Source organism: Emys orbicularis, chromosome 11, assembly GCF_028017835.1.
Source record: "Emys orbicularis isolate rEmyOrb1 chromosome 11, rEmyOrb1.hap1, whole genome shotgun sequence".
Lineage (NCBI taxonomy): Eukaryota > Metazoa > Chordata > Testudines > Emydidae > Emys > Emys orbicularis.
The window spans coordinates 23,492,743-23,513,709 of record NC_088693.1 but is presented as its reverse complement, the minus strand read 5'-3'; the positions used below and the strand labels follow the sequence as shown (position 1 = coordinate 23,513,709).

The following is a 20,967-nucleotide window of genomic DNA, read 5'->3' as shown; positions in this document are numbered from 1 at the left end:
TGAATTCACAGGAGTTCCCTGAGGTCCAAAGGTCCATCCATGCAGAATAACTTGCAGTATCAAGGCCCAGTAGACTTCTGCTTCCCTGATTCATGAATGGTCTCATTTGTGTAATTTGGCCCAATCCTACTCCCATCAAAGTCAATGGCAAAGCTCCTACTGACTTTGTTAGGAGCTGGAGCAGGCCCAGTGAGACTAAAGTCTGCAGCAGGATCAGGCTCAAACCACAGACTTGTAGCTCCAGCGCAAGTGTCAGCATTTCTTGCAAACAACCATATAAACTTAGCCAATCTTACAGGGAAAATGCACTCAAAACCACTTCTTTTTCCCTTCCCCCAATTTTAGTTAAGAATGCAAATTGCACGTCGGACTTTGAGGAATATTTTGCCAAAAGGAAACTGGAGGAAGGAGATGGGCATGCAGTCAGCATAGCAGAGTACCTACAGCGCAGTGACACAGCCATTATTTACCCAGAAGCCCCTGAAGAACTGTCTCGCCTTGGCACTCCAGAGGCCAATGGGCAAGAAGAAAATGGTGAGGCTGTAATTCATTTTTAGCCACTATCCTGACTTCTTGCAGCTGTTGCAATTATAAATGCACTACATGCCTGGGTGTTTACCTTAAAAATTGAAGAGCAGCTGCAGAGGCATGGAATTTCATGAGCAAAGACTGGAACTGTAATTTTAGTGTATTGTGATTTTTTAGTCAGCAAATTATTTTGTAGATGAAATAAAGAGCAAGAACAATTAAAGCTTAATTTAAAAAGGAAAAATGCTCTCTCTATGGTTTTAAGTTTCTGAACTATTGAATTTTTACGTGAGAAATTTAGGATTACTGACCCATAACTCTCTTACTTCTTGGTGAATAATTGAAAAAGTGTCCATGAGAATGATTTGGCCGGTGTCATATTAATATAACAGGTTAAAATGAAATGCAAAGCGTCAATTGATTGAGAAAAATATTTCTTTGTTTTTCAGCTATTTAAGTCTTCAAAAAAGCCAGAGTAAGGACTTTAATTAATTTTCTAGCACAGTATGAAATGATTCATACAAGTTTGTTGTGGGTGTGTAAGGGGAATGGTGTGTTCTGAGGCCAGTTTGAAATGATGGCACTCTAGTGTAGCAGATTGCAGTGATTCCTGTCATACCATCCCGGGCAATAAGCCCATTAGCTGCCATTGATTTACTGACCTTTTGGCCTGCTTCTCTCTCTCTTGTCTCTCGGCTACAGACCTGCCACCTGGAACTCCAGATGCTTTTGCCCAACTGCTGACCTGCCCCTACTGCGACCGGGGCTACAAGCGTTTGACATCACTGAAGGAGCACATCAAGTACCGTCACGAGAAGAATGAGGAGAACTTTTCTTGCCCTCTGTGTAGCTACACGTTTGCCTACCGCACCCAGCTCGAGCGGCATATGGTGACACACAAGCCAGGGACAGATCAGGTGGGGGGTTGGTTTTAAGTGATTTCTTTCTATAATAACCCCTTAGAGAAACGATATTGCTTTGATTGGCAATCATTATTAATTTTTCATGGCATTTTGAAGATGCAGATCTTTTAATGGTAATAGCTTTAATTGAGGTCTAAATGATTTTTTGATGGTCTCTTCTAATATGATTTAATAGTCTTATGTTCACGATCGAATGAGTGTGTTAATTTCTAATTTAGAAATTTTATTTGCACTTTAACTTGACTTTAGTTTCGTTTTTATGTTCCTCAAAAAGTGAACGAAACTGTGGCATTTTAATTATACAATATTAACCATCTCAGCAATTTTAATTCCATTTTTCACCTAGTTTTACTTTGCAATTTTTGCAACTAGGATCTCAAAGACATAGTAAAAGATCTACTAATATTTTTTTTCATTATTTTTGAATAACCTTTTCAATCACATAAAAGTATGCATATTTTGCATTTAAAATAAAATTACACATTTTTAGAGTAAATCTTTCCATAAAATGTATAGGTTATGTTTTTTGAGTGTACCAATAACATATGCACACATTAGGATTGCAGTATCACTATTATTTATATATCCTACTAGCATATCTGTTATAAATCAAAATGATTTTTCCTTGTTATGATAAAAGTAACCTTACAACATTACTGCTTTGCATTATTTAGTTCATTTCACTATTACATTTAAGCCAATGCTGTGTGTCTTGAACAGGTGACTGAAGCTTTCTTTCATTCACAAACTGATTACTCAAAAGGGCTGTATCCCAAAGCTTTTTACATATTATACGAAAACTATTTCTTCTGTTCCCTAGAGAATTACCTCTGATAACTGGTGTTACGGAGTATTGTAATGGAAACTCAACTGGTGTGTCTTAAACTTAAATAAATGAGTGTGTGCATGTGTCAAATTATATAGGCCTCATACCATATTTATTTTTCTGAAACAACTAAAAATCATAATCAGCTATATATCTTTTGATAGATTTTTCTCAGCGTAAGGTAAATTCAGTTAGGCAAACATACATCTTCTAATCATGCAATTTTGCAATTAGCATTTTTAAGAGAACAGTATCTCTTGCTTGATCTTAAATCAATATAAATGATTCTGGTGCAGTTTCTCAGATCGCTTCCTTTTCAGGGTTTTCTGGTAGGGAAAAACATTCTCATATACAATTTTTTTAATCTAACACAATCTGAGGGTTTTCCCCCCTTTTGCTTTATATTATTAAAAACACTGGGTTAAAATGCCTAGATATTTATCCAGCATAACTGTCTGAAATTTCACATGCAAGAGTCTGATTGTGTTGGCGCATTATGAATGGTAGCTTTGGTGTTGAAAAGTCCCCTCATTTGCTCATGGCATTTACAATTAGTAAATTAAAATGATTGTATCATATTAACAGTGGCACAACTAAAGTTTATAGTAGTCCTCTGAGGGCTATGGGGGGAGACAAAACAGCTGTTGCTGTTTGTTTATGCAACTCAGCAACATATGAGCGCTGGTCCCTCAATGGCGCTCGGCGGGCTGGGCTCTGCTTGATCTTTGAAGGTTGCTGCTGTTTGAACAAACCTCCCTGTGTCCCATGTAACACCATCTGTCTCACTAGGAATGTGGGAAGATTCAGCACACCCTAGCAGTTGTCATACCGTTTCTATGCTGTCTTTTTTGCAATAGGCTTTTGTGTCATTGCTACTTGAAAAAAGCTGACCTCCTACCTTGAGCATCCAGAGTGGATGACTGTATTTTTTTTCATAATTCAAAGTCACAGTGCTTTTCTCACTTGTTCAAAAAGGTCAGCTGTGTTTGATTATATCTTTATGCTGCTTTTAACTTGTCCTTTCAACCAACTTTTCTCTTGTTTTGCCCCTACTCCTTAGCACAGCACTGGGGGGGAGGAGAACCCACCATAAGAAAGGTAGCTGAAATCTTTCCTGCTGGTTTGTGATAAAAATTTTCCAGCAGCTACAGCCTCATGCTGAAGATATTGTCGCTTATATTTGATAATGAATGAAATCTGATATGTAACACTGTATTTTCTACTAGTGCAGTAAACAGGATTTTTAAACAAGAGGCGTTCCACATGTTTAGAAGCTGCTAGGAATAATAAGAACCACAAATCTTTTTACAAATCAGTTTCTCTCATCATGAGATACCTTAAAGCAACACATTTCTGATGAGAGACTTAGGAAATAATTCTAAAGCAAATATTGAATGCTCATATGAAAGCACTTTCGCATTTGTTTCGGTTTACTGCCAACATTTTGATTTTTATTGCAACACTGATGAGACATATAAATGTATGTGCAGACCTTTTGGTTTGCCTGATAAATAGAGAGTTACATTAATTTTGTTTTTTTTTTTAACTAGAAAACTCTTGGTTCCTCTTTCATAAAATTCATATCAGAATCTTTTCTCTCCAAGCACCAAATGCTGACCCAAGGAGCAGGCAATCGCAAGTTCAAATGCACTGAGTGTGGCAAGGCCTTCAAATATAAACACCATCTGAAGGAACACCTGCGAATTCACAGTGGTGAGTAGCGGAGGTGCTGCTGTTCTCATTTGCATTTTGTTTAATTAGCTGAGTTTTAAAGATTGCTTAAAATTTACACAATTCTGTTTGTAGCTTCTTAGAGATACTAAGGTATTTCATAAACAATATCTGACTTATCCTCATTTATCATGCTGTTAATAGCATGATCTTGCTGTAAGATTTTGATATAATAATGCTTGTTATAAAAAAATAATAGATGCTTTGTTGTGCTGCTTGAGTTCAGAGGAATTCAGAAATTTTTGTTTAGTTGGCTTTTGGAGGGACCAAATTTTTTTAAAAATGAAAATGTCCAAGTGGAAACAAATGAAATATGGCTCATATGTTGAGATAATGGGCATCTGAGGAATGACTCATATTATATTGCAATCTAAGGCATCTTTTTCTATCTAGCTATCAATCTAGCCATTTAGCTAGCTGGGGTCTGATCCAGCAATCTGATCTTTACAAGCTGACCCTTTTGTCCACACAGAGACCCCTTGAGTTCTTCCCAGCCACAAAGGTCCACCTGTATGCATGTGATTACTGAATCAGGACCCAATTTTTTATAAAGTGCCCATCCTTGTAGTATCTGAATGCATTTTTGAGAAGGCTGAATTGAATTTAAGCTTTATGGATTTGACTGCACTACTTTAGCAGAACACCAGGGCCGCCCAGAGGATTCAGGGGGCCTGGGGTCTTCGGCGGCAGGGGACCCCCACCACCGAATTGCCGCCAAAGACCCGGCGCTTCGGCAGCGGGTCCCGGGGCGGGAGGACCCCCCGCCGCGGGTCTTCAGGGCACTTCGGCTGCAGGTCCCGGAGCGGAAGGACCCCCCGCCGCCGAATTGCCGCTGAAGACCCGGAGCGGAAGAAGCTCCGGGGGCCTGGGCCCCACGAGAGTTTTCCGGGGCCCCCGGAGCGAGTGAAGGACCCCGCTCCAGGGGCCCCAAAACTCTCATGGGGGCCTCTGTGGGGCCTGAGGAAAATTGTCCCACTTGCCCCCCCCCCCTCTGGGCGGCCCTGCAGAAGACTTACCTACATGTGACAAAGAATACCATTTTTCAGTCAATCTGGTGACTTTCAGGCATTGTATTGTCAAATGGGAAACAATGATTTATAATTGGCCTCAGAAGTGCTAAGATTAAGGCCATACACCTAAACTACAGTGCGCATCATTAAAAACTCAACTATCACTTTCCAAGCTGCAATAATAGTATCATCTACTCTTAGAATATGTTGTGGCACTAAGGAGTGACAAATGAGTTTTAATTGTGCCCACTGTATCTAGGAGGTGACAGGGCTCTACATAACCAGGATCCCCATGCATACACTCCTTTAGCAACACATGTAATGCCACTAATAGCACTGCATCACTAGCAGAACTGCCACAGAATTGCTTGGCTATCCAGGCATGGAGTAAGCCAGGTGGGATCTCTCCCATTTTGCATAGGTACCCACAAAAGCTAGGATCAACCTCGAAACAAGAATACTCCTCAGAGGTGATATGGGGAGAGATGCTGGGCTCAGCCATGTTCATAGGATTCTTTGGCACCCAGAATAAGTAATCAGTGGGGTAGGCTTGTTACCTCTCTCTTCCTATTAGTCAGTGGCAACATCAATATCTAATTAGGTAAATGTATAAGATCAATCATTATAACAGTAACAATAATAATAATAATATATTAATGTTTGGTTTTAATTATCATTTTAGGTGAGAAACCATATGAGTGTCCAAACTGCAAGAAACGTTTCTCCCATTCTGGCTCCTACAGTTCGCACATCAGCAGCAAGAAATGTATTGGCTTAATCTCTGTAAATGGCAGAATGAGAAACAATATCAAGACGGGTTCTTCTCCTAATTCTGTATCTTCCTCTCCTACTAATTCAGCCATTACACAGCTGAGAAACAAGCTGGAGAACGGCAAACCACTTAGTATGTCTGAGCAAACAGGCTTACTGAAAATTAAAACAGAACCACTAGATTTCAATGAATACAAGGTTCTTATGGCCACACATGGGTTTAGTGGAGCTAGTCCTTTTATGAATGGTGGACTTGGAGCAACCAGCCCATTAGGAGTTCATGCTTCTGCTCAAAGTCCAATGCAGCACTTAGGTGTAGGGATGGAAACATCACTACTTGGGTTTCCTGCAATAGGCAGTAATTTAAGTGAGGTGCAGAAGGTCCTACAGATTGTGGACAACACGGTTTCCAGGCAGAAAATGGACTGCAAGGCTGAAGAGATCTCAAAGCTGAAGGGTTATCACATGAAGGATCCATGCCCTCAAACCGAGGAACAAGGAGTTACTTCCCCTAATATTCCACCAGTGGGTCTTCCAGTAGTGAGTCATAATGGTGCCACTAAAAGTATTATTGACTATACATTAGAAAAAGTCAATGAAGCCAAAGCTTGTCTCCAGAGCTTGACCACAGACTCAAGGAGGCAGCTCAGTAATATTAAAAAAGAGAAGCTGCGTACCCTAATAGATCTGGTAACTGAAGATAAGATGATAGAGAACCACAATATATCCACTCCATTTTCATGCCAGTTCTGTAAAGAAAGCTTTCCTGGTCCCATTCCCCTGCATCAGCATGAGCGTTACCTGTGTAAGATGAATGAAGAAATCAAGGCAGTCCTTCAACCTCATGAAAACATGGTACCCAACAAACCTGGAGTGTTTGTTGATAAGCAAGCCCTCCTGTTGTCATCAGTACTTTCTGAGAAAGGAATGACTAGCCCCATCAATTCATACAAGGACCACATGTCTGTACTTAAAGCATATTATGCTATGAATATGGAACCCAACTCTGATGAACTACTGAAAATTTCCATTGCCGTTGGCCTTCCTCAGGAATTTGTGAAGGAATGGTTTGAACAAAGAAAATTCTACCAGTATTCAAGTTCCAGGTCACCATCACTGGAAAGGACCAGTGCCAAGGCGGTGCTGGCTGCCACTAACACTCCCACTAAAGACTCTTTGTCAGCCAGATCTCCAATAAAGCCTGTGGACTCTATAACTTCACCATCTATAGCTGAACTCCACAACAGTATTACTAATTGTGATACTCCTCTCAGGCTAACAAAACCTACACATTTTACCAATATTAAACCAGTTGATAAATTGGACCACTCCAGGAGCAATACTCCTTCTCCTTTAAATCTTTCTTCCACATCTTCTAAAAACTCCCATAGCAGTTCTTACACTCCAAACAGTTTCTCCTCTGAGGAACTTCAGGCTGAGCCTTTGGACTTGTCTTTACCAAAACAAATGAAGGAACCCAAAAGTGTTATAGCCACAAAGAACAAAACAAAATCTAGTAGCATAAATTTAGACCACAACAGTGTTTCTTCATCATCTGAAAATTCAGATGAGCCACTGAACTTGACTTTTATCAAGAAGGAGTTTTCTAATTCAAATAATCTGGATAAAAGCACTAACCCAGTGTTTGGTTTGAACCCATTTAGTGCCAAACCTTTATACACAACACTCCCACCACAAAGCGCATTTCCTCCGGCCACTTTTATGCCACCAGTCCAGACCAGTATTCCTGGGCTGCGACCATACCCAGGACTAGATCAAATGAGCTTCCTACCACATATGGCCTATACTTATCCAACTGGAGCAGCTACTTTTGCTGATATGCAGCAAAGGAGAAAGTTCCAGCGGAAACAAGGATTTCAGGTACATAGTCATAATTGGTTTGTTTTGAAAGGCTACATTTCAGTATCCCTTGTCATGTCCTTTTATATGAAAAAAATAGTCCCCAAAGTTAAATGAAACCTTTCCAACAGACATAGAATTTTAGCTTGAACTTGAAAAGTATGGTGGGAACATTTATTCAACACAGAAGAAATATGAACACATTTAATGTTTATAGGGTGACCAGACAGCACATGTGAAAAATCAGGACAGGAGGTGGGGGGTAATAGGAACCTATATAAGGAAAAGACCCAAAAATTGGGACTGTCCCTATAAAATCGGGACATCTGGTCACCCTAAATGTTTAGCTTTTAATTTCATTAGGGTTATATTTGTCCTCCACGAGAATTTTATATACCTGTCAATGGCCCAGAGAATTCCCATTGACAGAAAACACTGCCCTGTACCTCCATAATGGTTCTGCACCACTGCAAGTCCTGTAGGCTTCCTAGCACCATGGCTTCATTGGAACTGCTTTGCCTGGAACTTCCCCCAGCTCATGGCAGCCTCCAAGACCCACAGGGAGGACTCCATATTTTCTTAACTATGAAGCCAGAAAAGGGACAATATGTATCCCTACCCTTGGCCCTGCCTCAGGCCAACCTACACCTCCCCTCAGCACATCCAGTTCCCATTACTTACCCCTACATTGACTTACCACACAGAGGCTTGCAGGAGGGCCAGAAATGGAAAGGAATGGTCTGTGGAAGTGGCATCTGAGCCCACCCATTTCCACGTAAAGTCCCCTCCATGTTTATATCTAAGGGGCATGATTTGGGTTACATTTGTTAGTTCCTGGGTATGATCCTATATTCCTTTCTCAGGTAAAGTCCCATAGAAATCAATGAGTAAAGGGTATATGATCTGGTCACTTAGGTAAATATGCCAAAGGGTTTGTCTAGTGAAATCACTTTCCTCTATAATATTCATAGTGTATAAGAATATACATGTGTGTATGTATTAAAATATAATGTACACAGTTTAGTTAAATGAGTTTAATTGATTATAGATGAATAAGTTTTTACATTTGTGGACATTCCCCTATGACCTATTATGCTCCATTAGTAATTTTGCTAACAATGTTTTATAGTTTCAAATGTGAAAATCAGGTATGGCTTAACGTTATAGCCTGTAATCCCTCTTTGCACAATAGGAGCATAAATAGCACTGCACCTCCATAACAGCTGTTCCACTATTCCAATTTACAGTACATCTGCCCTCTTTGTAAATGTATTTAAGCCTATTTAATCTTCTCTAATATTAATTAGTGCAAACCTAGTCTAAGAAAACTGAACTGTGTGATAGCAAATGGAAATGTATGTTATCATGCAAGTTTGCACTCTCTTTGGATCAAGACAAAATAAATATCAAGAAATTTAATAATTTACTGATCCACATTCATTATTGCTTAATGCTGAAGGCTGTTTTAACATAGATAGAACATTGATAAAAAGTGTTATTAATATTCCCTATTTCAAATTACAAAATTAAATATAAAAATATAGCTTGAGGCCTTTAGTCGGGAGACATACATTTAAATGGATTGCATAATAATAACATTTTGTACCTAAATATAAAATTCAATTAAAACCTTTCTACAGATACAGAATATATCTACGGTTCAGTGTTTTGACAGAAAAGATCTTTAGTTGTTCCTTATATTTATTTCATAAAAGATATTAAAATACCTTTTATGATCTTTGAATGTAGTCTTTTACATTATCATTTCCTGCTCCCTGAAATACTTAGCATCTATATCATAAACACTCTCTGTTTAGATAATTCATACAACTTCTTACTACACGGTGTTCAAAAGAAGACAGAGTTTTCTAAGGCAGTTGAAGACCAAGAGGGACAGTGACAGAAGCAGATGTTCCTTGGTAGCAAGGTCCAGTCTTGTAAACATTTTCTACTGGGCATAGTTATTATTATCATGAGTAGCCCATGAGCCAGTGGGACTAGTCATGGTATTAAGCACTGTGCTCAGAAGTTTTAGCAGGATCAGGTCCTTGCTGAGTATCATTTTAAGTCTTATAGAATAGCTCCCTAATTCTATATACTGTAGGAAGACAAGATGCTGCAGTAAGCCACAAAATACAGGAAGCACAGTGTTTTACATAAACAATTTGGTTACATCACAGGGAGAATTGCTTGATGGAACACCAGACTACATGTCAGGCCTAGACGACATGACAGACTCTGACTCCTGTCTGTCCCGAAAGAAGATCAAGAAGACAGAAAGTGGCATGTATGCATGTGACTTATGTGACAAAACATTCCAGAAAAGCAGTTCCCTTCTGCGACACAAATATGAGCACACAGGTATGAATGCCTTAAATGTGTAGTTAGACTTTCATTGCATGTTGTACATTTCATAATATTTAATGAGTACACTTGTGCGACATAAGATGCAGCATATGCTGAGACTTTCAACAAGAAAGAAATAATGTGTTTTGCTTAGCTCAGATTAACTTTTTTTCTTTACTTGTTTATTTGTTGTTTGTGCTTTTTCGTTTGTTTTGTTTTGTTGCATCTTAATATCTTTTTTGCTCACCCCAAAATACAATGTACAGACTATGAGCCCAATCCTGACAGATCTTGTCCCACTGAAAGCAATGGGAATTGAGGGCACTCAGCAGCTCACAGGATAAATCCCTATGTTAACAAATTTCAAGTGAGGCTGGCCCAGTGGCATAGTTAGAGAATGAAATTTGATATGAGGAGTGATATTGTTTCTTACTCAGGATCTGATCCCGCACCATTTAAATCAATAGAAAAATTCCCTTTGCCTTAATGTAAAGTATAAAACCTGACCCTCAATGAGCTATTTAAACAGAGTAAATCCCTCTCATTGGCCTGAAGTGCCTAAAGAGAAGAGAGGTTGCATCTTACTTTTTCACTTTTTACTGCAATTGTTAACTGTTTCCAAGTGCAGGTGGTTTTGGCTACTGTGAAGAAGGGGTGGAGGTTAATGTAAAATGGGAGCCTAAGATAAAGAAGTGTGTAAAAGCCCTACAGTCCCCACTTACATTGGCCATGATAAACTATATCTCCTTCAAGGTGATCATTCCCTTGACTTGAGCCCAGGGCAGAACTGGATTAGGAAATGAAAAACCCACACTTCAGTTCAAAATATTTTGGAAAGGGGAAAAACAGGACTTGGGCTCCAAAAATCAATACAAACAGCTAGTTTCTTGAGACAGCATAAAAATGTGATATCAGTTTTCATGTTTCAGAAAAGATGCCAATTTCCAACTGCTTAGGGTTAGGAAACTTTTACCTTGGCGCAGTGCTTCCAAAACATGAGTGAAGCCCTGCTTTAGGAAAATGAAATGAGTCACACCTTCCCATTCTTCTTCTTCTTCAACCACATCATGTGTGGTTAAAAACCTACACACCTCAATTAAAATATCTTCCATGTCCCCACACCCTTGGCTAGTACTTCATGTCCCCTCCCCTCACAAACACACACACACATTTCGGGAAACCCATCTGTAGATCTTTATAATGTGATACCTCCTCTCCTTTCTTACGTGCCTTGAGGAGCTGTAAAATAGTTAACAAAGTTGACATTTAAAGTATCATCATTGGCATCTGAGGTTCCGCCCATTGAAATAAATGCACTCCTCAGAGCTAGTGTATAGGCTCTCTGCAAACTCAGGCAGACCTCTCTGAACTGATTACACTTGCTTCACATTTTGAAGGTTTGTTTCACAGCCATAACCGCTAGAGAAGGACTTTTCTTTAAAATGAAAGCTGAGCCTCTGGATTACAATTTAATAGTTTACCGGCCCTCTGCCCCCTATCCTTTGCATTTCCTTGGGGTGGTGCACCCTCACTGAGAAACATTGCCTTATGGGCAAGTATTTTTATAATTGTTCATTTTGGGGTTTCTAGCATCTTCCTCTGAAGCATCTGGTGCTTATCACTGTCAGAAACTGAATACTGGAGTATCATTAGTCTGATCCTGCATGCCAGTTCCTATTGTCCTAAATCAGGAGGACCCATAATAAAGACATCAAACAGTGGGGTAACATTACCCTCCCCCCTACAATCATGGTTCTGGGCCTACAGAGATGCCCGTGGTAACCTTCTTCAAGTTGCAGGTAAAAATAAAAAGGAATTTTAAGAGACATTTTAGAAAATGCTAGTGATAGTGTTAAAACTGAGTTATAAAAAAATTACTGGCATGTTTTAAAAAAACTATTAACATTTGTCATGGAAGTTTAGCGGCTGAGGTTTGGACTGTGCTTTAGATAAATTACATCATCTTGTGATTATTCCTTCTTACACTTTAGTTCTATTTTTTTAGCTAAATCCCTCACAGAAAAATAGGAAGGAAGTTAAAATGCACATGGGATTAGGAAAGAAAATTAAAAGCAACATTTTGGACCAGACTGGTTGGTTCATTGCTGAAAATGAGTTTCACATTGCATTATTCAGATCAAATTGTTTATTCCATACAAGAAGCTTTGAAGGCTTTACGTCCCTGCACCTTTTCTCTCCTGAATGATTTTATTGCAGCCATCTGCAAACATTATGGTTTACTACATGACTACCGTAAAGCTCTTATGTTAGAACTGGCCTTCATATATATCGGGATCCGGACATATGGTCCAGTCCCATAAAGTTGGTAGTCCATAAGGTAGACAGACATACGGTTGAAAGGCTGAAAATTTGACATGTTGAAATGCGGGCAATCACCTTGATTTGCAAAATTTACTATTTGAAAAATCAAAAATATGTTCTGGTATATAAAAAGGACAATCTACTGCCTCGAAAAACATTGTCCAGCTATAGGATGCTAACTTTCCTCTCTCTTCACTACTCTGCTTCTCTTGGCTTTTCAACCATATGTCTATCAATTTTATGGGATTTAGCCTTATGATCCAGAACGTATATATGGTGTCATATTTAATACAGTAGAACTACAGTATATCAAAGCTCTAGTGGTATTTACAGAGAGGAAGGATGGTCTTGTGGCAAAAGCGTAGATGCTGAAGCTATGAGATCTGTGTTTTGTCCTGCTTTGCCTCAGACTTCCTCTGTGAATTTGAGCAAATTACTTAATCTCTCTCTCATCTTCTCCTATCTGTGAAACGGGGAAATTATACCAGCCTACCTCTCAGGGGTGTTGTGAATCTTAATTCAAGCACACTGAAATCCTCTGATGGAAGTGCTATATAAAGTACAAAGTATTATTATGAATTTATTTTATTTTATGGAACTTCCAAACGTCATGTTGTAGAGGGGTGTGGAAGCTCTGCAGATCTCGATTAGACTGGCCTTGATAGCTCATTCACTACCTTTGGAGGCATGAAGTAATAGGATTTTACGATAAAGATGAAGTTTACAACCACTGTGATTCAAAAGAAATCTAATATTTCAAAGTTTTTCTTCATTTGCCCCTTTTGTTAATCCAAGTGAGTTTCAAATTGTTTTGATACTTTTGGAAAAAGCTATAGTTATGAAGCTGCAATTACATCTTTTAAGATATATGAGAAATTTCATATATATTTTTTGATCTGTGCAGCAAATGTGCAGGGATAGATACTCAGCTGACAGCATGATCAATCAGTACAGATCTAAGATTTCATAGTAGTTAGTTGAAGAGCTAGAAAGAGAATTCAGATCTTCCGAGTCCCAGTCCAAAACCCAATAATGCCATCAAAGGTTTCAAAAGGTGTCTCTCTTTCCATACTCAATCTGTGTTTAAGGCAAGACACTTTGTACCACACTTAACTTCTACTTCTGGATTCTGGATCATTATAACAGTTGGCCAAAAATTTTCAATTTCAAAAAATTTTTGCTCAAAAAAGGGAGTAAATATGTAATGAATTTTTTTCACAAAATATTCCTCTTTTTTGCCCATCTCTAATCTTTATCCCTTTTACTTCATTTAAAAAATGTCTTTTAGGGGCAGTCAGAACGCTTCCTGACCTTCCTAGAGTAACACAAATAGAGAACCCAGCTTATGAATATTTGCTATTGGATTCCTATTTTATTTCACTTTCCCAGATAGTCTCTTTAGAATGGTCTTGGTGCTCTCTTATTATAGCAGTTGTATCCATGAGATGGCAGGACATTTTTATAAAATGTAACAGGGCTAAACCTTAATCATTACTGGTGGGCTCATTTTACCTGCTGACACATCAACCACATATATTATCTATTGATGCTGTTGTGTTTGTCTGAACCTATACTAAAAATCTGCAGGTTGTCAGGTCTCTGCTTTATTCTTTGATCAATCAATGACATCTTTCATTATTAATACCTTTCAGATCTATATGGTATAACTAGCGTCTAGCCAGTTCCAGAGCTCTTATGATCTGATCTGATCTGACAAATTCACTGTCCAGACTGACCAGACCAGGGGAAAATTCTGTAGGTGTAAAGTTAGGGAAGGTAGCATAACCACACTGTCTGGTGCCAAAAGCCTCACCCCACATCTGGCTGAAGGAGAAAGAGAAAGTATGTTTGGGGAGCCCTAGGTATCTCTTGGAGTGGAAGGGGGATGTGATGGAGCTGAGCTCCATAATGCCTGATCCTCCACTGTTATGGAAGCAGCAGAAGCAGCATAAGTTAGAGTAAGCCCCCGGTGCTCCAGATTTTGTCAGGGCTGAGGATCAGACAGCTAGAATCACTGTCCAAGTGCAGCTCGAACGTAGTGAAGAATTGGGGCCAGAGAGACTACAATACATAATTTGGAACTTCTGAGATATGCCATTGCCTTTCTGAAAAACAATTTTGGATAGGCTCTGAGCTCTGTAAAATGCTGCCACCTGTAACTTAACTTGCACAAAGAGGACTCGTGTTATTGCTGAATGCATTGCATTGGTTCTCCCAGGTTTATAATGTGGTACACATTTTGGGACCAGTGTATCAGAGTGCCTATCCTGGGGCCAGATTCTGCCAACTTGACTTCAAAAGGTTGTTTGACTTCAAGTGGAGCTATGTGTTCATGTTAGAATAAGAGCCTTTATAAGATCATAGTTACTTACAAATCACCTGACACTGCTCTGTATTTAGGTTATGAATAGAAAATTATTATAGCAAATGCTAGGTAGCACGGTGAGTTAGTGCTTCAGTTATTCTCCTCTGGAGACATGGGAACAGACCCTGACTCTGGTCACAAGTTAAAATTAGTCAGGTAGTTTCATTCTCATTCCCTTTTGTTTATAATATTTAACCATAACAAATTCAGTACAAATAAATTTTCTGCTGAGGAGAGGCCCAGAACAGAAATAGTAGCGATTTTGCATTATAAGATAGATATTATGATGGGTAAATGTGTATATGAAGAGCCACAAGACTGAATAAAGAGTTAGAAAACCTGCCTTTTAATGATAGACTCGAGGAGCTCAATCTATTTAATTTAACAAAGAGAGGGTTAAGGGTGACTTGATTACAGTCCCTAAATCCTACATGTGGAACAAATATTTGATAATGGGCTCTTCAATCTAGCAGACAAAAGTATAACATGATCCAATGGCTGGAAGTTGAAACTAGATAAATTCAGACTGGAAATAAAGCATACTTTTTTAACTGTGAGGGTAATTAACCATTGGAACAACTTACCAAGGGTCTGGTGGATTGTCCATCACTGGCAATTTTTAAATCAAGATTGGATGGTTTTTTAAAAGATATGCTGTAGGATTTATTTTTGGAAAATTCTGTTTTATACAGGAGGTCAGACTTCATGATTACAATTGTCCTTTCCAGCCTTGGAATCTATGAATCTTTTATCTGGAAATCAACTTCCAGTACTTCCAGGTATCAATCAGGTCAGAAATGCTGGAAGGAATTATCCTTTCTTTAAAAAAAAAGTGGACCTGAAAAAATTTGCATGCTCTTTGTTTTGAGTGGTCCTGTGTAAAAGATGGGAATCCCAGGCAGATTTCCACAAACCAATTGGCACAGAGATTAAACATTTGTCTTTAGGGAGAGGGATCAGAGTTTGTATCCCAGAATTCATCATTAAGGGTGAAAGAGACGGTGTCATCATGGCAGATCAGCAGATAGGGAAGATTATAGGGGGTATGATAGAAGGAGTGCTAACAGAATGGGGCTTTCAAAAAATAAAGGTCCCTGGTTAGCTGGGCACCTAGCACATGCCTTGTTCTGAGTACCAGTTTGGTTTGATTCAAGTTTAGGGGGAAGGTTAGGATTTGTTCTGGCTTCATCACAATCATTTCACCTCACCCCAATAGGAATTCTTTGGCAGAGCTGCACAAGGAAACTTGCAGTGTGTCTGCAACATAACAAAAGCGGGAAACATTTTTTTTTTTTTTAATCCTACCTAGGAATCCTGAATCCTACAATTGTTGCTTTGTATTACATCATATTTTATTTTATTGCTTATATGGGCCGATCAGGGCCTTATGGCTGTACTTTTACTTTCATCCTTTTCTTTTCCACTGTATATTTTATTAAGACCTCTTTTTTATTTTTGTAGCTTTCATGCTGATGTTTTATTTCCAGATTGATTCTGTAAACTAAATTCTGTTCTGGAGCCTAGTAGCAAATCAGCTCTCTCTCTGGATAGTATTCTGAATTCCCAGGTCAGGAGTTTTCCTTATTTAGAGCTTGACTCATACAAAATTAACATGCCATTGAAATATTATTTTCTCTCATTTCACTCAAATATAAATTTAGAATTCCCCATTTTGTACTCAAATACTGTAAAAAATAGGTAAATTCAGCGCTTGTGAATTTTTTTCTATTTTTTTTCTATTAAAAACAGAACAAGTGTGGCTTGGGCAATTATATATAAATTGCATTTATTTTGCACCTTTGACCCACTCACTGTACTCTGGCCTCTAATCCATGCCTACCAGGACTAACGCTAAAATGCACACACCCGCCCCAAGAAGCTGCCTTTAAAAGAGAAAACGAAAGCGCCACAAAAATGTTTCTTTCTTTCTTCTTAACTGAGAAATTTCTATTCTTCCCACATCCCCTTGAAAAAAAATTACATTTGCCGGAGGCAAAAAATTGGTAATATTTAGTCCAGGACCAGTGACAGATTTAAGATCTGAAGTCTCATAACTTTGCAGAGCTAGAAATAGGAGCTCTATACCAATGACTATGGGAAATCCATAGTTACACAGCACTCATTTTTAGCCCAAAAAAGTCCAGAGATTCTGGAATTTTAGAGATCTTTGTGTATAGAAATGCAATTTTAGGCCATTTTTAGATGCTTTTCAAACAGATTAGTTGTAATTGTATCTCACTGTAAACTGAACACAAGTTCCTAAGGGGGCCAGTTTTTGCAGATGGCAGGATACAAAAAAAAGTCCAAATATTTGTTTTAAATCTCTCTAAAACATTTATGAACTAGTATTACTGTAAAATATGTGACATATTGGTGCACAGTGGTATAAATGTTTTATTGGCATCCATTTATATTCATTTGCATAACTCACAAGTAGCTTCATCAGCCACAGATCATCTCAAATAAGTCCCAGTAAAAGTGCTTAGCATTGGGCCTAACTGTGCTCCCATTGAAGTCATGACATTATACTACAGCACTGTTAGGTATAGTACATTATCTAGATAAGAGAGAGAGAGAGAGAGAGAGAGAGAGAGAGTGTGTACTTGCAGCCTTCCCCACCCCCAACCCCTCCATGTGTGTAACAAAAAATCCCTTCAATCTTATTGTATGGCCTATTAAGTCATAAGAGGGACTATGCCCAAATGATATTTACTTGTTTTAAATGGCTGAAATGTTGAGGTTTGAAAAAAAACCTGATTCAAATGTGCAGTAATCTGATATATTTAAAAATATTTGTATTAACATTGTAACAGCTGCATTCTATGCACTGCTAAGATATGTTGTACGGTACGTCATCAAAGAACTTTGTACCACCTGTCATATTCTACTGGATCCAAATTTCGTGTGTTTGGAAGGACTTTAATATGGATGTAAATGGTAGACAAAATAGTTTTATTTAATATATAGTCTTTCTGGTAATAAATTAATGTACAAAATAAGACATTTTACCTTTTAATTTCTAAATTAATTTTTAAAATAAATATGGATTCTTTCCTGGAATTCTATTTTGGTGCTGGCTGAACTGAGTGGAGTATTTGTTAAAGGGAGGTGATAGAATGAAACAGGAGGTACAGTGTGTTAAGAGCTACAACAGTCAAGAAAGTGTGAGGGGCAGTTGTAGTAAACTTACAGGAGCTAGAGTAGCCACCAGACAGTAGGGAAAGGTGGACTGGTTGGAGAGGAAGTGGGAATGACTAGAGAAGTGGCTAGGAGGGAGGTGGTGGGCAAGACAGGTTGGGCACAGCTGGGAGATGGAGTAAGGATTGGTAAAGGAAGGAGCGTATAGTGTGGCTCAGGTAGATTAGGGATTTCAAAGTGAAGCAGGAGCAGGAACACTTATGGAGAGGTAAAACAGCCTGTGAGATTTGGGTTGCAGGAAGGGCTGCAACATGTTGATCAGAAAGTGAGATCAGCACTCAGCTAAAAAGACACATCAAAACTAGAGTTGCGCTGAGGAAGTGATGTTCAGATGTGGATTAGGTTGGGATTTGATGCCAAATCACAGTTTGCATACAGATTTGATAGTGCTGAAATCTCTTAAACCAATATTGTAAGATTTCCACCATCTTGAATAAGATTTTGTTCACAACCAAACCAGAATCAGAGAATAGCCTTTTTCCGGTTTTGGATTCAGTCCAAAGCCAAAGTCAGTGGGGCATATTCGGAGCTGGAGTTTCAAATCCAAAAATCCAGTGAAACATAAAGGCATTCGTTTTCTGAGATTTTGTTTTTGATCTTTGTTTAGTCATAAATAACTAGTAAAATATTGTTGAAATACCTACTTGCAGAATAAACCATAAAGGCCAAATACTCAAATATTTCATTCATATTGGGGTTGAATTTTGAATTCTACTGTAAGGGAATAAAAGAACGATCATTAAACTCTCAAAATATGTGCATGAACTGTTTAAAACCCAGAAGAAAAGAAATTTAGACTTAAGCCTGAACTCCATAACTAACCCCCCAATTTCCTTGTCACTTATTCTGTTCTTTTTGTGGTGTCTCCAGTATCCTCCTTTCTGCCAGATCTCCCCAGATAGGGACCTCTCATTTCATAACATAGGCTTTTAGGATTCCTAGAGCATTCATTACAGCCACGCCTTATTAACTTAAACTTCCACAGTAGAACTGAAGGGTAGCTGCAGCTAGGCAATACAACATTAGCACAAGCTCTGGTCATTCATTCTAAGCCTCTTGTTCAAGTAGTTTTTATGTCTGACCTTTTCTCTTCTTATATAATGTCATTGACTACAAAATAAAAGAGAGCAGATCAAATTCATAAAAGCGCAGCTTCAGTTTTCCTGGAAGTTAAGATCCTTCAATCCTCTTAAAACATTTTTCTGCTTCCTGCTAGATTTCCTTTCCACTACAATGGTCTGTCAATGAGAGTATCCCATCTACCCAGACCCTTGGCTCACAACAATTTTCTTGCCTGCCATCCAGTACACATCATACATCACCACATCTCTTCAAAGGGATAATACATGGCTATTCTATGGTTTAAATATATTTTTATGTTCAGACTATTAGGTCTTTATAGTTTTTGCACTGCATCACTCTGTCTCTTTCTCTCTCTCTTCCACACAACACATGCTCTTCTAAGAGGTAACAGTTGCCTCACTTTAAGTTAGCTCATGGTCACAACTGGCAGGCTGTTCAGGCTCCAGCTGTGTAGTTTATTCATGCTCTGGTCACATACTACATCACCTCAGTTTTACAAATGATACTGAAGAACTGGTATATTCAACTTGTAAGACAGCTTCTAGTTATCTACATGTATACACACATTAGCATGTCCTTTAGGCACTGAATAACAATATTAAATATATATAATTACTAATTGATGTTTTGTATATTTTTACAGTTGCACAGTTGAACAACACTAAGCTTATAATTTGACATTTAGAAAATGAAAACCAGGCCGAATATACTGTTTGATTTTATTTCAGTATTCTGAAATCTAAGTTGTTTGGTGGTAGGTCTTTACCCAGTGTATGCACCATATGTTGTGTCTGTATGTCTTCCTATTGCATCATGCTTTTCTGAATTTTGTCCCATGGCATCATGCTGATAAGTATTTCTTGTCAGCTCTATTTTGGAATTAAGCTTTAAGCATGGCAGCTATGGAAGGTGTTGAAGGCATTCCAGTACTATTTGTGGCCTGGAATCAACCAGATGTGTTTAGGCTTGGCATTGGTTTTGAGTTTCAAACATTGGTTTGAAACTGCCTGAAATGCCAAAAGAAATACTGTATTCTGCAGCTGAAGAGTACTTTAGCATTCAATGAGTAGCTGACATCTCATGGAAAACTTTTGAAAAAAACCTCTACTTACACTTCTGCTTATATGACTTTTTTTTTTTTCTATTTGTTCATATAGGACAAACCCTCCAGTCCTTGAAGTCAATAGGAGTTTTTCCTGAGTAGGCCTTGAGGCTTTGGGCTCTTCAAATTGTAATTATCTTTGTTATCACAGTTGGTTGCTGTGTATGTGATCATTATGGATCCTGCTCCCTTTGTCCATGGCAAAATTCTCCTTGACTTCAAGAGCACTAAGTCATATGTCACAAACCTTTCTGTTATTGTTGCTATTAATATTCTCAATTTATATTATGTACTGAGTGTTTGGTGCTGTACAAATATAGAGGAAGGAATATTCAATTTAAATCCAACACAGGCATTTCAATTCAGGCATATAGCTTACTTAGGTGGAAGGTACAGTACAATGTCAAAAGTTGTGCAGATGTTTTGTTTTATTTCAGGGGTGGAATAAGAAGCAGTATTTGTTTCTCTATAGTTTGTTAGATCCTGTTGCATACTCCCCTCCTGAATTCAAAATCATTTGTCTGTAACATAACAATCAATTTCGTTGCAACTAACTGTGATGTCACAAAGATATGACGATGACTTCCCATTAAGCATAAGCAGCATGCATAAATACAACATTAAGAAAGGTGTCTTCTTTACATACTAATATCCTTAATAATAAAGAAGAAGGGAAAATAAATACAGAATGTATGTGATACAGTCAGCAGAATTATTTATAAATGGGATATTTTTCAAACATTTTCATGGATGTCAGCTGCTCTCTAAAGCTGCCAGTTTTCCATTGATGTTCTGTGAGTCATTTTCTTTATTATCCTTAGCTGTTTGAGCAAAATTACTACAATCAAAAAACATCCAAAAGTCCAAGTTATAAAATGAAAGTTTTGGGGTTTTTGTAATTT

The 20,967-nt window shown here is 38.3% G+C and overlaps 1 protein-coding gene across 1 annotated transcript in view; it reads left to right on the top strand.

The window, feature by feature from the left end:
- Positions 1-20,967, top strand: part of ZEB2 (zinc finger E-box binding homeobox 2) — a 130,181-nt gene that overhangs the window by 107,077 nt on the left and 2,137 nt on the right. The window contains exons 5-9 of the mRNA XM_065413850.1: positions 346-534; positions 1,231-1,445; positions 3,882-3,990; positions 5,701-7,670; positions 9,830-10,010. Coding sequence (XP_065269922.1) covers positions 346-534; positions 1,231-1,445; positions 3,882-3,990; positions 5,701-7,670; positions 9,830-10,010 — 2,664 coding nt within the window. The remainder of the gene's footprint in view (positions 1-345; positions 535-1,230; positions 1,446-3,881; positions 3,991-5,700; positions 7,671-9,829; positions 10,011-20,967) is intronic.